Source organism: Alligator sinensis, unplaced genomic scaffold (assembly GCF_000455745.1).
Source record: "Alligator sinensis unplaced genomic scaffold, ASM45574v1 scaffold282_2, whole genome shotgun sequence".
Classification (NCBI taxonomy): Eukaryota; Metazoa; Chordata; order Crocodylia; family Alligatoridae; genus Alligator; species Alligator sinensis.
The window spans coordinates 2,152,512-2,166,595 of record NW_005841879.1 but is presented as its reverse complement, the minus strand read 5'-3'; the positions used below and the strand labels follow the sequence as shown (position 1 = coordinate 2,166,595).

The 14,084-nt window shown below is 43.8% G+C and overlaps 1 protein-coding gene and 1 non-coding gene across 2 annotated transcripts; both read right to left on the bottom strand.

Annotated features, from left to right (window-relative positions):
* Window positions 1–1,872: 1,872 nt before the first annotated feature.
* Window positions 1,873–9,427, bottom strand: CACNG5 (calcium voltage-gated channel auxiliary subunit gamma 5). Its single transcript, XM_006017355.2, has 5 exons — window positions 9,199–9,427; window positions 7,793–7,879; window positions 4,767–4,907; window positions 2,725–2,870; window positions 1,873–2,170 (listed from the first exon to the last, which is right to left on the bottom strand). The coding sequence occupies exons 1-5, from the start codon at window positions 9,404–9,406 to the stop codon at window positions 1,913–1,915; spliced, it is 840 nt and encodes a 279-aa protein (XP_006017417.2). The 5' UTR covers window positions 9,407–9,427; the 3' UTR covers window positions 1,873–1,912.
* Window positions 9,428–9,597: 170 nt separating this feature from the next.
* Window positions 9,598–9,669, bottom strand: TRNAW-CCA. The gene has a single exon. It is a non-coding gene; the product is annotated as a tRNA-Trp (tRNA).
* Window positions 9,670–14,084: the final 4,415 nt, after the last annotated feature.

The following is a 14,084-nucleotide window of genomic DNA, read 5'->3' as shown; positions in this document are numbered from 1 at the left end:
CTGCATTGATTGTCCCAATTAATTCACTGTGGCTACAAGGCACAGAAGCACCTCATTCATTCCTCTGCAGTCTGTGACTAAGTACTAGCCACTGAGGCTCTGGTGAAATTTCAGCACAGATCTAATTTCTGCTCTAACGAGGGGGGTTCACCTGAATCGGGGACCGGGAGCATTTTCAGGACATGGCGACACCAGGTCAGTTCCTAAATCCCTACCGTGGCCAGAGCAGATCACTTTCTGTTTATGAATAATAAACAGCAAGTGCTAAGTTAAGAAGGTAAAAGCTGATGTTGCTCTGATGCTTAATTACATCAAATGTATCCATTCCTTTTTTAATGAGAAACTGGTGCCCTAGGGAAGAAAGTACAGGAATTAAGAGATAAATAAAACTCTATTTATAAAACGATGCCCTGGTTGTGTAATGTAATAAATGAAACTGTACATACATTATTGTTCTGCCCTGGAGGGAATGGATAGGGATTAGCCCTGATACTGTATCTGCTAGCAGAGACTCGTATACTTGGGGCAAGGAATCCCACTGACTTCAGTATGCATTGAGTCCACACTGTTGGGGCCTAGTACAAGATTAGGACTGTGTTTTGGAATATTTTGTAAAAAAATAATAAAATAGAGCAATGCTTATTACTAACACATTGCAAGGAGAATGCAAGTCAGTACATTACATTTGTTTTAATTGAAGTAAAATAGTACAGTCAAACTGAAAACTCAGATATACAAAGAACTCCTGTAGGATTTTGCTATTTACAAACCCACATTTTCCAAAGTGGTAAAAAAAAAAATAACCAAGGTTAGAAACTGTACAGTTGACACAGCTCTTTCAGTAATCTTATCCTTTTCATAACAGTACCCTATATGGATTTTCACCTTTCAGTTCTCTGAATGTTATGTACAATAGATTGCTAGGCGCACACTGTTAATTCTCAGTCTTCCAAGACCAAAGTGGATCGCATGGACTTTAAGAACAACAAAGAGACAAAATAAGGCATATAGTAATATAAACAATAGGTACAGCTTGAAATAATGCATGCCCTTTTTGTGAGATATAGCAACTCTGGTGGATTTTTATCTGCGGTATCCCAAAATAGCTCCAATGAAGTAAGAGAACTCTGAAGGTTTATACCAAGTGTGGATCTGGCCTCAATAGTTTGCATTTGTGATATCAGTAGTTTGCACTAACAGTATAAAGTAACACCATGGTCATAGTGGACAGAGATTTAACATGAGTGATTGGGGGTATGATTTGCAGAAGATGCTAAAGAAGTTTGTTCTCAGATCCCATCAAAAGTCAATGGAAAGCGGGCATCTAACTCCTGTATAGGTTTTGGAAAATCCCATAGTGAGGTATAGTTGACTGAGATGGTTATTGATCATTACTACCTGATTAGAAATAATACACAGCAACGATGAAACATCTATCATAGTAAATCTCAAATCAAGACACAATTTGCACTTTTGTAATTGTTACTATTACTTAGAAATGTACACATATCCTTCATGACAAGAAATCCACAGTAAAATGAATACCATCAAAACACACACTTTTTGCTGCCTACCAAAAAACATTTTTTTTTTCCTATTAGTAGCTCTTTGAGATCAGATACTCGCTAAGCCCGATCCTGGATGTATTCCACACCCAAAGCTGCTACTCTCTTCAAAGGGCTGTGTGTGTGGAATGGCTGGAGGATGAGGATATGCAAGTAAGCATCATTTGGAAAGAAATCTCTTTAGCCAATGTTTAACATGGTTGACTATCCTATAAATAGACAATTGTCCTGGAGGAGCGGCCTACAAACAATAAACCAAGGAAGAGCGGCCTACAAACAATGAACCAAGTCAGGACACAGTGGGGGCTTGCTCCTCATCACAAGTAGCTGAAGGAGTTAATTGCCATTCAACACGGGGAGGATGACATTTGATCATAATCTGGACATTTAAGTAGAGCAGGGTAGTTACTGTTCATCTGCAGGGAAGTGTCACTGGAAATATCAGACGGGCTGCGTCCGCGTACCCAAGCATCTGGGTGCAAGAACTGCCCGGAGTAATCGGAGCAGTTGCTAAGCCGTGGGCGATAGAAGCCAGGGTGAGGTCTGTAGATCTCCTCAGCGGTGTATCTTTTCATAAACAGGTAAACGGACATCACGCCGGCACTCTGAAGGGGAGAAAGAAACAAGCTGTGACTCGTAGCAAATAGGACTGGCCTTACAGTTAACCCTAAGGAGCAAATGCTACTTCTGGACTGCATTGGCATCCCCATGGAAGAAAATGTCCATGAAACGATGGAGCGAACTTGGACAGAAGAGTAGGACAGCAGTGTGGGTGCATGGAAACTAGGGTCCTCCTGCCCTGTTTGTGACTTCAGTAAAGCCACAGAGAAATTTCATTTCTCTTCCCCTCTATAGAGCAAGGATAACAGCCCCGTTACGAAAGCATTCTCCTCCTGAATGATGTACGCCATCTGCTACATTGCAGTATCTGACAAAGGATGCAGGCTCAGTTGAAGGTCCTAGGATCAAGCCCTCTGTTTCTCTTACTGTGCAAATGCATTCCCTATATGAATGATGAAATGATCTTGCATTTAAAAGCCCCATCACAATCTTGCTCTCCATAATAGCCTTTTTACGAAGCTTGACTAATGATCAACTCCTGGGAACTAAACATACTTCTTACAGGCGCTTCAGAGAGCTCACATGGCCAAGTACCTACCTCTGTCAGAAGGAAAGAGATAGCCGAGAAAGCAAATGACCATCCATATTTATAACTGAAGTAAGTCTCAGAGTCCTTGGTTCTGTTCAACATCTCATCGTTGATGCTGGATATGTACAATACCAGCCCCACCACAAGAGATAAACCTGGAAAGAGATGGGGCAGAATTACAGCAGGAAGATGTTCCCCAGCAAAAATACAAAACGTTCATGTTCCTTTTTCTTTTAAGGCAAAATTCATACCTAAAATTTAAAGCAAGTAGGCTGCACTTAGAATAATTAGAGAAACATGCTTCACCTCATTGAGCTAACTGGTGCATTTGTCATTGTAGTCAAACCATTATGTTCTTAAGCAAGGTCTTCTGAATTACAAGTACTCTGTGTACAAAAATGCTTTAAGACTTAGCTGTCACAGCTATTTGTTTAGCACTATGCTAACATTATGAATAAAACATTCACTTGTCTCATGGAGAATGATTCTTTTAAAGTTCTAAAATCTCATGCGTCTGATTTACTATAAGAAATTAATGGCCTGTATTTTAAAACATGGGAGTCCAAGATTTTGAGCGCAAAATTCCATATCTCATGACATCAATTGAGTACCAAGCCAGACAGTTAAGGGGCTAGCACTTCTATCCCATAATGAATGACTTGGAGGCCCAATGAAGAGTTCTCTGAGCCCCAAAAGGCACCAAGACATATACTAAAAGATAATCTTAGAGAATACTAAAAAAATTCTGGAAGTACCAAAATTGTTTCAGGATCAAATATTTTTCCATCATTAATCATAGGTTATATCATGCAGTGTAATATTAATATGGACTTTCTTTTGCTTAGTAGCTGGAATTTCTGAGGCTAAGACTTGTGTACTATGAACCTTATCTGTATCATATAGATATGCAGAAAAGCAGGACCTGGGGTCACAGTGGACAATAAGCTGAATCTGAGCCAGCAGTTTGCCCTTGGTGCCAAGAAGACTAATGGCATCCTGGGCTGCATTGGTAGGAGCATCGCCAGCAGATCAAGGGAAGTGATTCTTCCCCTCTATTCGGCACTAGTGAGACCACATCTAGAGTCCTGTGTCCAGTTTTGGGTCCTCCACTACAGAAAGGATGTGGACAAATTGGAGAGAGTGCAGTGGAGGGTGGCAAAAATGTTTGGGGGGCTGGGGGACATGACTTGTGATGAGAGGCTGAGGGAATTGGGCTTATTTAGTCTGGAGAAGACTGAGGGGAGGGCAGGGGGTGGAAATTTAATAGCGGCTTTCAACTACCTGACGGGAGGTTCAAAAGAGGATGGAGCTGGACTGTTCTCAGTGGGGGCAGATGACAGAACAAGGAGCAATGGGCTCAAGTTGCAGCAAGGGAAGTTTAGGTTAGATATCAGGAAGAATATTCTCCCTAGGAGGGTAGTAAAACACTGGAACAGGTGACCCAGAGAGGTGGTGGACTCTCCATCCTTGGAGGTTTTTAAGACCCAGGTAGACAAAACCTTGGCTGGGATGATGTAGTTGGGGCTGGTCCTGCTTTGCACAGGGGGTTGAACTAGATGTGACCTCCTGAGGTCTCTTCAACCCTCATTTTCTATGATTCTATATCATAAGGGACAGGCTCACAACTAGAGCTGACTGGGAAAGTATTATGCCTATGAATATTTTCACAAAAAGCTTCTAAAGAAACCCCCCCAAATTTTTGAAAAGTTCAGAAGAAAGGACTCTTTTCCAAAAGCGTCCATTTAGTCATAAAACCATTTTTCTTGACAGATTTTTTCCTGAGTATAGCCATAATGTGCAAATGTTAATAGACTTAAATGGAATATTCTACTTTAAAAACTGTGGCACAGATGTAGCTTAAAATTTAGGATTTTCTTTTGAATATGAGTATGGTAAAAAAATACTAATGCCAGTTTATGGCAGCTTTATACATTTGCAGAGTTTTCCTATTATTTCTCCCTTAAATACAAGGTAGATGCCTTACTCTCCATATGCAAACAAGGCAGATGAGTTAGGAAGCGCAAGGGTCATATCTTGCTAATAAAACTCACCAGACAGGATGAAGAAGATTCCCGATACAAAGGCCAGGATGGTTCTGTGGGGCCGAATGTGTCCAATGTTGCTCAGTATAAACCCAATGAACATGAAAAAGAGACTGACTAAAGGGAATGGTGTGGCAGATCGAATCATCTCTAAATGTTAAAAGACAGGGAGAAAAATGAAAGTGCAGGGTGAGTGTCACTGGGCTAACCTGAGCAACAGCACCCTCTTTCACTCTTCTGTACATCTACCCACACTTACACTGAAGTAGGGTTAGCAAACATCTGTTGATGTTCAAATTCCCACTGGTTTCCACATGCAGCATTATCAATGACCACCCACTACAGTATTTTCCTGCAGCGCATATAACCCGTGTATTTATTAAATCAAAACATGTCATCAAGGTTCAATCAGCCTGAAAAGCTGTAAAGGCAGAGGAATATACAGGGAGAATTGAGCCAGTCCCTCCTTAAGTTGTCTCACCGGGACTACTCAACATAAGACGACTCATACAAAATATACGAGGACAGACATTCCTGCAAACTATTCATCCAGTAAGAAGCAAATGTAAACCCATGTACTCCAGTAAATAACAGACCCTGACAACTCCTGCAACAGGAAAATTCCTCTGGGCACATCTACATGAGATGCTTACTGCGGAGTTGCCTAATTAGCTCCACAGTAAAGTCTCGGTGTCTACACGTGCAGTCCTATTAAACTGCAGTAAACTAATAAACGCTGTTATAGGTTAATACTTGTAAACACAAGTACTATCTTACAGTGGCATTATTTAGGGTGCCACAGTGCATGTGTAGATGCTGCCCCAGATGACTGGAGCATGAGGGTGCTTCAGTGCAGGGGCTGCCTGCTGGCTAGCCCTGCACTGGAGCACACTTGTACCCCAGCCAGCCCCTCTGCAGCACCTTGAGCCAGGTTGGATCAACCCCAGGCTGGCAGGCTGGCCCCCTAGGTCCCCTGCTAGCCAGGGCTGCTCCGACTTGGCTCAATGTGCTGCAGTTCCAGGTACATGTGTAAACGTGGCACCCGGGAGCAATAAACTCCAGTACGAACTGTACCGGAGTTTATTCAGTTGAATTAATTGCACGTGTAGATGCGCCTCTAAGTTTGACACCTTCTAGACCTGTGAGCTTCCTGCCTTCAGAGGGAGACAGATACTTAGGAGCATCTCTAGCACTTCACCTCGTAACAATTGGAATTGCATGTAAACGCCAGCTCCTGCACTACGACACACCATTAACAGTAAATCAGAAGTCTCTCTCTATGTTCAGTGTTTTGAAGGGATTTCTTTGTGACCCTTAGGGTTGTTTGGTTGTAGCCTTGTTGGTCTAAAGACAGGCAGACAAGGTTCTTTGGATAGATGTGATATTTTCTATTAGACCAAAAAAATTGCTCTTTGCAAGCTTTTGGGCACAAACATCCTTCTTCAGGCATAGGGAAAGTCTGTGGTGATTGTGTGCTTTCCTGGGTAGTATGGAAGACAAAATGCAAAATGTAGGTCTGTGAAAATGCCAATGTGTGGCAGTAAGGTTCAAAGGGAACGGGAGACAATAGGTGTGCAAAGGTAATGGTGCAGGGGGAGAAGGTGATAAAACGTAGCTGATAAAATGCAGACAGGTCACCTGGGGCTATCAGATGGCAGGCAGGTCATAAAGTTATGGCACATTATAACCTGCCTGCCATCTGATAACCTCAGGTAAACTGTCTGCATTTTACCAGCTACATGTTATCACCTCGCCGCCCCCCAACTGCCTTTGCACACCTATTGTCTCCCGTTCCCTTTGAACCTTACTGTCACACATTGGTATTTTCACAGGCCTGCACTTTGCATTTTGGCTTCCATGCTACCCAGGAAAGCACAGAGACACCACCAGACTTTCCCTATGGCTGAAGAAAGGCGTTTGTGCCCTAAAGTTTGGCAAGAAGAATTTTTCCAACTATTAGTTGGTCTAATAAAAAATATCACATCTACCCAAAGAACCTGTAAAATTTCTTCATCAGCGATCTTGATGTTGGGGTGGAAAGCAACCTGTTTAAATTCGCTGATGACACCAAAATTTGGGGGGAGGTGAGCACGCTAGCAGGGAGAGAGAGATTGCAGAAGGATCTGGATAGGTTACAGGGGTGGGCAAACAGGAACAGGATGTGTTTCAATACGGACAAGTGCAGGGTGCTGCACTTGGGTAGTAGGAACCAGCAGCACACTTATACGATGGGGAACTCCCTACTTGAGAGCACGGAGGCGGAAAGGGATCTTGGTGTCATTATTGACTCCAAGATGAACATGGGCCGACAATGCGAGGTCATGGTTGGCAGGGCTAACCGGACCTTGTCGTGCATCCACAGGTGCATCTCGAGTAGAGCCAGGGAGGTGATCCTCCCCCTCTATGCGACGCTGGTCAGGCCGCAGCTGGAGTATTGTGTCCAGTTCTGTGCGCCCCATTTCAGGAGGGATGTGGACAACATGGAGAGGGTCCAGAGGAGGGCCACCCGCATGATCCGGGGACAACAGGGCAGACCCTACAGTGAGAGACTGCGGGACCTGAACCTATTCAGCCTCCACAAGAGAAGGCTGAGGGGGGACCTGGTGACCGTCTATAAACTCACTAGGGGGAACCAGAAGGGTTTGGGGGAGACGCTGTTTCCCCTAGCCCCCGCTGGCATAACAAGGAGTAATGGGCACAAGTTGATGGAGAGGAGGTACAGATTGGACATCCGAAAAAACTACTTCACAGTTAGGGCGGCTAGGAGCTGGAACCAACTTCCAAGGGAGGTGGTGCTGGCCCCTACCCTGGGGGTCTTTAAGAAGAGGCTGGATACCTACATGGCTGGACTCATTTGAGTCCCATTTTTTGTTTAGGGTTCTTTTGTTGTTCTCCCGCCCTGGCAGGGGGTCGGGCTAGAAGATCTATTAGGTCCCTTCCGACCCTAAAACTATGAAACCTTGTCTGCCTTTGTGACCTTTTAGCACTTTAGCTGGCTGCAAAGAACAGGGGATATAATAAAAAAAATTACCTACTTAAAACATTTATTGTTGATTCAGATGTCAGCTGCACGTTCATGGGCATGACATATTCTATAGTGAAACATCGGCCACGCTCCTCACCTGCAGGAAGGAGAATCTGAATCATGCTTCTAACTTAATTAAAATTATAATTAATTTAAAATAAAACACATATCCGGGCATATAAAGCAAACCTGGGTTTTTTGGTGTTCTTTGAGTCCTAAGTGCAATTGTCTGGTGAAAATATCCATTACTATATCCTTGAGGGATCAGCTGTTTGGCTTTTAAAATGTCACTGCTGAAAGAATGATAGCCAAGGGAGTAGTGGTAGCGGGACTCACGTATAGCTCAGAAATATGTCAACTCAATTGATACAGCATTCCCATCGTGTTGGCCATTTAGAAAATGTATTGGGAAGGCAGTGGAAAGGAAAAAAACAGCTCCAAGATGTGGTAAATGCATGGGTGAGATGATTGCACTATTAAGGTTTATTTAATGAACTAAATGTAAACCATTGCTCTCTGCTATGAAAAAGCCCTGAAAGCTAATTACCAGTCTGGGAGATGTCCTCAGACCATACACTCATAAACTGGGTAGAGAGAAGTCGGATGAGGAGGCCAAAAGTTTAACATTTGATATAAAATGTCTTATTAATATAAAAGGAAAGCATTGTGGGTAAAATCACCAGGAGGCAGGAGACGTAGACAGATTCCCAGCCCTGCCACAGATAGAGACCCCTCAGGGCAGTTATCTTGGCTTTGCTACCCGGGACTCTTTTCAACCAGGGGTGCAAGCTTGGCAATGGTCCTGCAGAACAGGACTGCACAGTTATGATCCTGCCCTTCCCCTTCCCCATGCATCTCGGGCCCTCTTATAAACAAAAAGGGCAGGATCGGGACCTCCCAATACCTCCCAGGGGAGTGCTCCTGTCTCAAGGTGTAGGAAGGACTGATGGTTTTGGTTTACTGACAGTCCCAAAGGGGGGAAAAGAACAAAACAAAGCAGCTGACTTCTGAAAATGTTGTATTATTCAGCCCAGAACAATTGCAGGCTCTTTTGCTGATGAAGTCTGTGAAGAACCAGGAAAGTCAGAGTGGCTGGGAGTAATTCCTTCTCTCCTGTGCTTCTGGGCACCCTAGCTGTGTGCCACCACTTCTCTGCACGGTTACAACCTGATCCTGAGGAATGACACTTCCCCTGTGGGAGAAGGACGTTTTGCTCATTTGACAACTAGGGAAACTGAGATACGAACTGGCATGGTTGCTCGCCCAAGGCTACGCAGGACGTCTGTGGCAAAGATGGAAATAGGAGCTAAAATTCCTGGCTCCCAGTTGCATGCTCTTGGAGACGGCCCTTTCCCATTAAGACCACATGCAATACTATCAGTCAGTGTTTCTTTGTACAAGTTTCTTTTTACATACCTGCCAGGAAGCAGACCCTCCAGAGCCCAGAGTGCAGTGACATTTTGATTTCAGTGGACTGATTTTGAGGCAGGATGATTCCTTCTTCCAGGTAGAGCCAATAGTCAGTGCTAACAGAAATTCCTAAGAGGCCCAAGCCACAGACAGCAAACACACTGCTGAGCAGAGTCAAAGCCTTCCTGCCACACGTGCTCATTCCAAAAAGCATCAGGGTTCGAGGTGACCAGAAGGAAGAGCTGGAAGGGAAAAAGGATGGCACCATGAATATGTACAATAGTAGCAGCAAATCTGCTTCCAGCTTTGCTTTCTTTAAGGTCTGCAGCAAGCTTTGCCCACTTCCCTCAGTTACTTAAGTAGAAATAAACTCCTGGACACAGAGATCTAGCCAGGAGTCTGATTTGACCCTGACATGATTTGAACACGCAGCCTTCTGATCTGGAGTCAGACACGCTACCATTGCGCCACAAGGTCTTATGCTATTGCTTTGCCCAAGCAGATGTAGAGTTTGAACCAGATGCCACCTGACTGGTGCACAGCTTTATACTAGATCTTCTAATGCTTGCAGGCTTTCTGAACATAAAGCAAAGCATGGCATAGCTGGCTATAAAGTATGCAGAGATAACTATTCTCATCAAGGAGATATTATTCATCTATTCAATGCATCTGTTCAACAAGGACAAGTACAAAGTCCTGCACTTAGGAGGGAACACTCCCCTTCACCGGTGCAGGCTGGGGACCAACTGGCTAAGCAGCAGCTCTGCAGAAACGGACCTGGGGTCACAGTGAACATTAAGCTGAATATGAACCAACGTTGTGCCCTTTTTGCAAAGGTTAATGTCATCCTGGGCTGAATTGGTAGGAGTGTTGCCAGCACGTCAAGGGAGGTGATTCTTCCCCTCTGTTTGGCACTAGTGAGGCCACATCTGGAGTCCTGTGTCCAGTTTTGAGCCCCCACTACAGAAAGGATGTGGACAAATTGTGGAGGGCAATGAAAATAGTTAGGGGTCTGGGGCATATGATTTATGAGGAGAGGCTGAAGGAGCTGGGCGTTATTTATTCTGGAGAGAAGAAGACTAAGTGGGGATTTAATAGCAGCCTTCAACTACCTGAAGCAGGGTTTGAAAGAGGATGGAGCTGGACTGTTCTCATTAGTGGCAGGTGCCAGAACAAGGAGCAACAGTTTCAAGCTTCAGCAAGGGAAGTTTAGGTTAGATATCTGGAATAACTCTCTCACTAGGAGGGTAGTAAAGCCCTGGAACAGATTATCCAGAGAGGTGGTGGAGTCTCCACCCTTAAAGGTTTTCAAGACCTGGCTAGGCAAAGCTTTGGCTGGGATGATGGAGTTGGGGCTGGTCCTGCTTTGAGTAGGGAGTTGGACTAGATGTGACCTCCTGAGCTCCCTTCCAGCTTTACATTTTCCATGATTCTATTGCTTATGCAGTGTCTATGTACTTCAACCCATGCCAGAGCCTCATTTATCAAAAGTATTATATGCCTCCTATCACTGGGATATCATGCAGGATTCCTGGGAGCTGTGCTATGTTGCAACAAAAAAAGAAAAGAAAAAAAAAAAAGAATGGGGTTAAATGATGTGAGCAGAGCTGGGGGAAGAAAGATGCAAGTCAGGAATCCATGGGTCTCTTCCCGTCCTTTAAATATGAAGCCAATAATAGTTACTTACAGTAAGTAACAGGGGTGCTATAAATCTTTGCAGTTTGCAAAGCACTTTGAGAGTCTCCAAGGGAAAGCGTCTATCAGAACATCCTCATGATTACTAACCTGAGAAGCAGGCGATGCTTTGTTAAGTACGTCTTGCCACTAAACAGTCTTGTCGTGTGTCTATAAGTCAGTCAACAAGTCGGATCCCTTTCAGCACCAGAGCTTATTACAATGTATATTCTCCTTGATATCAAATAAATACATTAACCTCCCCATAAGGCTACATACAGAATTTCAAGTGAAGTGTCTTTTGCCTTTTGCACAACAGTAACATGAAGGAACTGAACAGGTAAAGTACAATATGATAACTGTATTTATTGAATATATGCAGCATACAAAGATTAATGATATGTTCATACTGGTGCTCTGGTTGGTTTCTAAAACAGAGAACACTGAATCACCAGAAGGCTCACAAAGCAATTCAAAAGACAGCAACTTATTCCCATTTATATGTGCATATATTACACACACACACACACGCCCCATGCTAAATGCTAATGAATTAAGTACATCTTGGTAGGAAAGGTTTGTATCTTCCATCAGAGCTAATACTACCATAGCAATTTTCCTTCTCCATCACCAAAGAAAGATACCAACCATAACACTTTATTAAATTAAGGCATTTGCTCTTTATGGAAATAGATTCTGCCCAGAAACTCTTGATTTTATCTTGAAAAAATGCTGTCGCTTTAAAAATGTAGCCTGTGCAGAATGGTGCCATCACACAGTATCATTAGCCCATGGTATCGTAAGCCCTTCCCCTATACCTTTGCTAAAAGGGTTATATATATCATTTTTAATGGTTCTGTCAGCTACAGCGAAACCAGGACAATAAATATTCCCAGCAGCGACTATGGACATTTACCTTCTTTCAGCCACACCATAAAGATACAGAATACTGATTGCTCCCTTCATTCAAACGCTGGAGGACAGTGATCAGGTATGATCAGAGATACCATTGCTTTCCAGACACCCACCCACACTGTGGAAGAGCACATGAAATGATAGGTTTGAAGACATCCATATCCCTACGGAGAAGGTCAACTGCAACATATACATAATAGATGTCCAAGAACTGGCACTTCTTCTGATGTCCTGGAGACAAGAAGCCAAAAAGGAATTGGCAGTCATAGAGAGGGGAAGAGATTGTTGTTTGAAAGACAGCTTTGATTTGCATCATCAGATATGCCTAGAGTGGCCGTGACAATTTTACCCCACTTGCATCAGGGGAGGATACTACGCAGAATGGTGTATTAAGGACTCTCATCCACCCTTTACTTACTTACACGCCTTTCCCCCTCATCACCTCTTCCGTGTTCCTCCTCATGAATCCTTCCTGTGACTGCAAAACCAGATCCTTTAATTAGCGAGGAGGAAACCAGTGGTTCTTTAAGAAGAGTGTGTAATTTTTCAGCTCCTTAAAGATATGCCCAGAAGGTGGCTATGCCAGCTCAGAGCCTTCTAAGTTCTGCTCCTGCAGTCATCCCCAAATCAGATTTTCTAACCGCAGTGTCTAAAACAACTACATTTCACTCCTGCCAGTACTAGCAAAACAGCAGAAGGAAACTGGATCCTATTCAAGGGTCACGTATCATCAAAAAATCTCTGCACTAAGAGCCTGCCTTAGAGCGGTACTGGGCTCCTAAAAGTCCAACTGGGAGTGTTCAGGAGCAAGTCTTTATTGCGATGCAGGAAACTATATATTTTTTCTTTCCGATCCTTTGTTTAGGACGAGGACTTGGAAAATCATACTAACAGGATTTCTACTCTTTCACTGGCATATTTCTAGCACTGATGCCAGAAGTTGGACTCCAGAATCATGCCATCCTGATTGCCAGTTTTCTTTCTTCTCCCCCATTTCAGTCTGACAACTCACCTCTGATGAGTTTGAGTGACACTTTATTAGTGTTCAGGATGTGGGCTTCCAAACTGCAGTGACAGCTCTCATCATGCCAGAGATAAGTATGGGGATAAGAAACAAGAATGAAGACAAGAAGAATTTGCTGTTTAAAAGTCCAATGCCTTGTGAATTAACAGGGCTCCTAAAAGGGCCGTTTTCAAAGGCAGAAATGAGAATTAGGTTTGAATTCCCAAAGGAGTCAGGCACTTAAATGACCCTTAGGCCCTTGCACATTATCCTACCACTGGAAAGAGGAGATTTTTCAGGTTCCTAATGATGTCAGTGTGAAAAAAATTAATTGTATAGTCCTGATGATTTAAGACACTGAATTGTAAAACTGTCACTGCTTTTTGGTATGAGGCCAAGGACAAATACAGGAAGTCCAGAATATAATCTGCAATTCACACACGTTTCCTCCTGTTTTATAGATATGTCTCCTAATGGGAATTGCGCATGTCCTTTCCCAGGATAGACCCCTCCAGCAACCTTTGACATTACCATGGACATTTTTCTGTCACTGCTCACCCAAGTTCAGGAGGCTGCCTTAAGGTTCAGACCCATTCCTCCAAGATCCCAGATATAAAATATTATACTAGATGATGAAGCTCAATCTGGAAACCACAGTGCTTTCACACTGGCTCAGTAGTTTCCATAGTGAACTGGATCATCCATGCATTCAGCTGTGGGCTAAAAATGGACAGCAAGCAAGTGTGGTCAACCTGGAACATGGGCAGTTTTCCTGTCACACCGACACACGTTACTGCAAGGCTTCGGTGCTGGTTTCACTGGTTCTTTATAAAAAAGACTCCCCCTAGCCAGGGCAGGGAGGCAGGGGCTGGGGAGTGTGTGACCAGAAGACAAGGATGTCCTGAAACATTGAAAGGACAGAGTCTGAAACCTAAAGGGCTCTTGATGTGGATGTGGCGAGGATGCTGAATGGAAGGCTTCCTATGCAGGGGCTTGTTATTTGTCCATAAAGCTGTTTGCATCTTGTGCTTTGTCTGCAAGTCACTTGTGACCGGTTCAGACTTCCCTTTGCAAACTCTGTTCATGACTGGCTTGGAGACAGCGATCCAGACCTTGGAGAGAACACAACACCTGCTGGAGGATCTCGAGAGGCAGATTCAGGGTGCGTACAGGCTGGACAGCGCCAAGACCATTCGAGGGATCTCAGAACGAAGTATGAGCTACGCACCAGGCTCATGCTGGCCACAGCTGCGAAGAAGCAATTACAGTGATGAGCCTCTGCGCAGCCTGTGGCCCAATT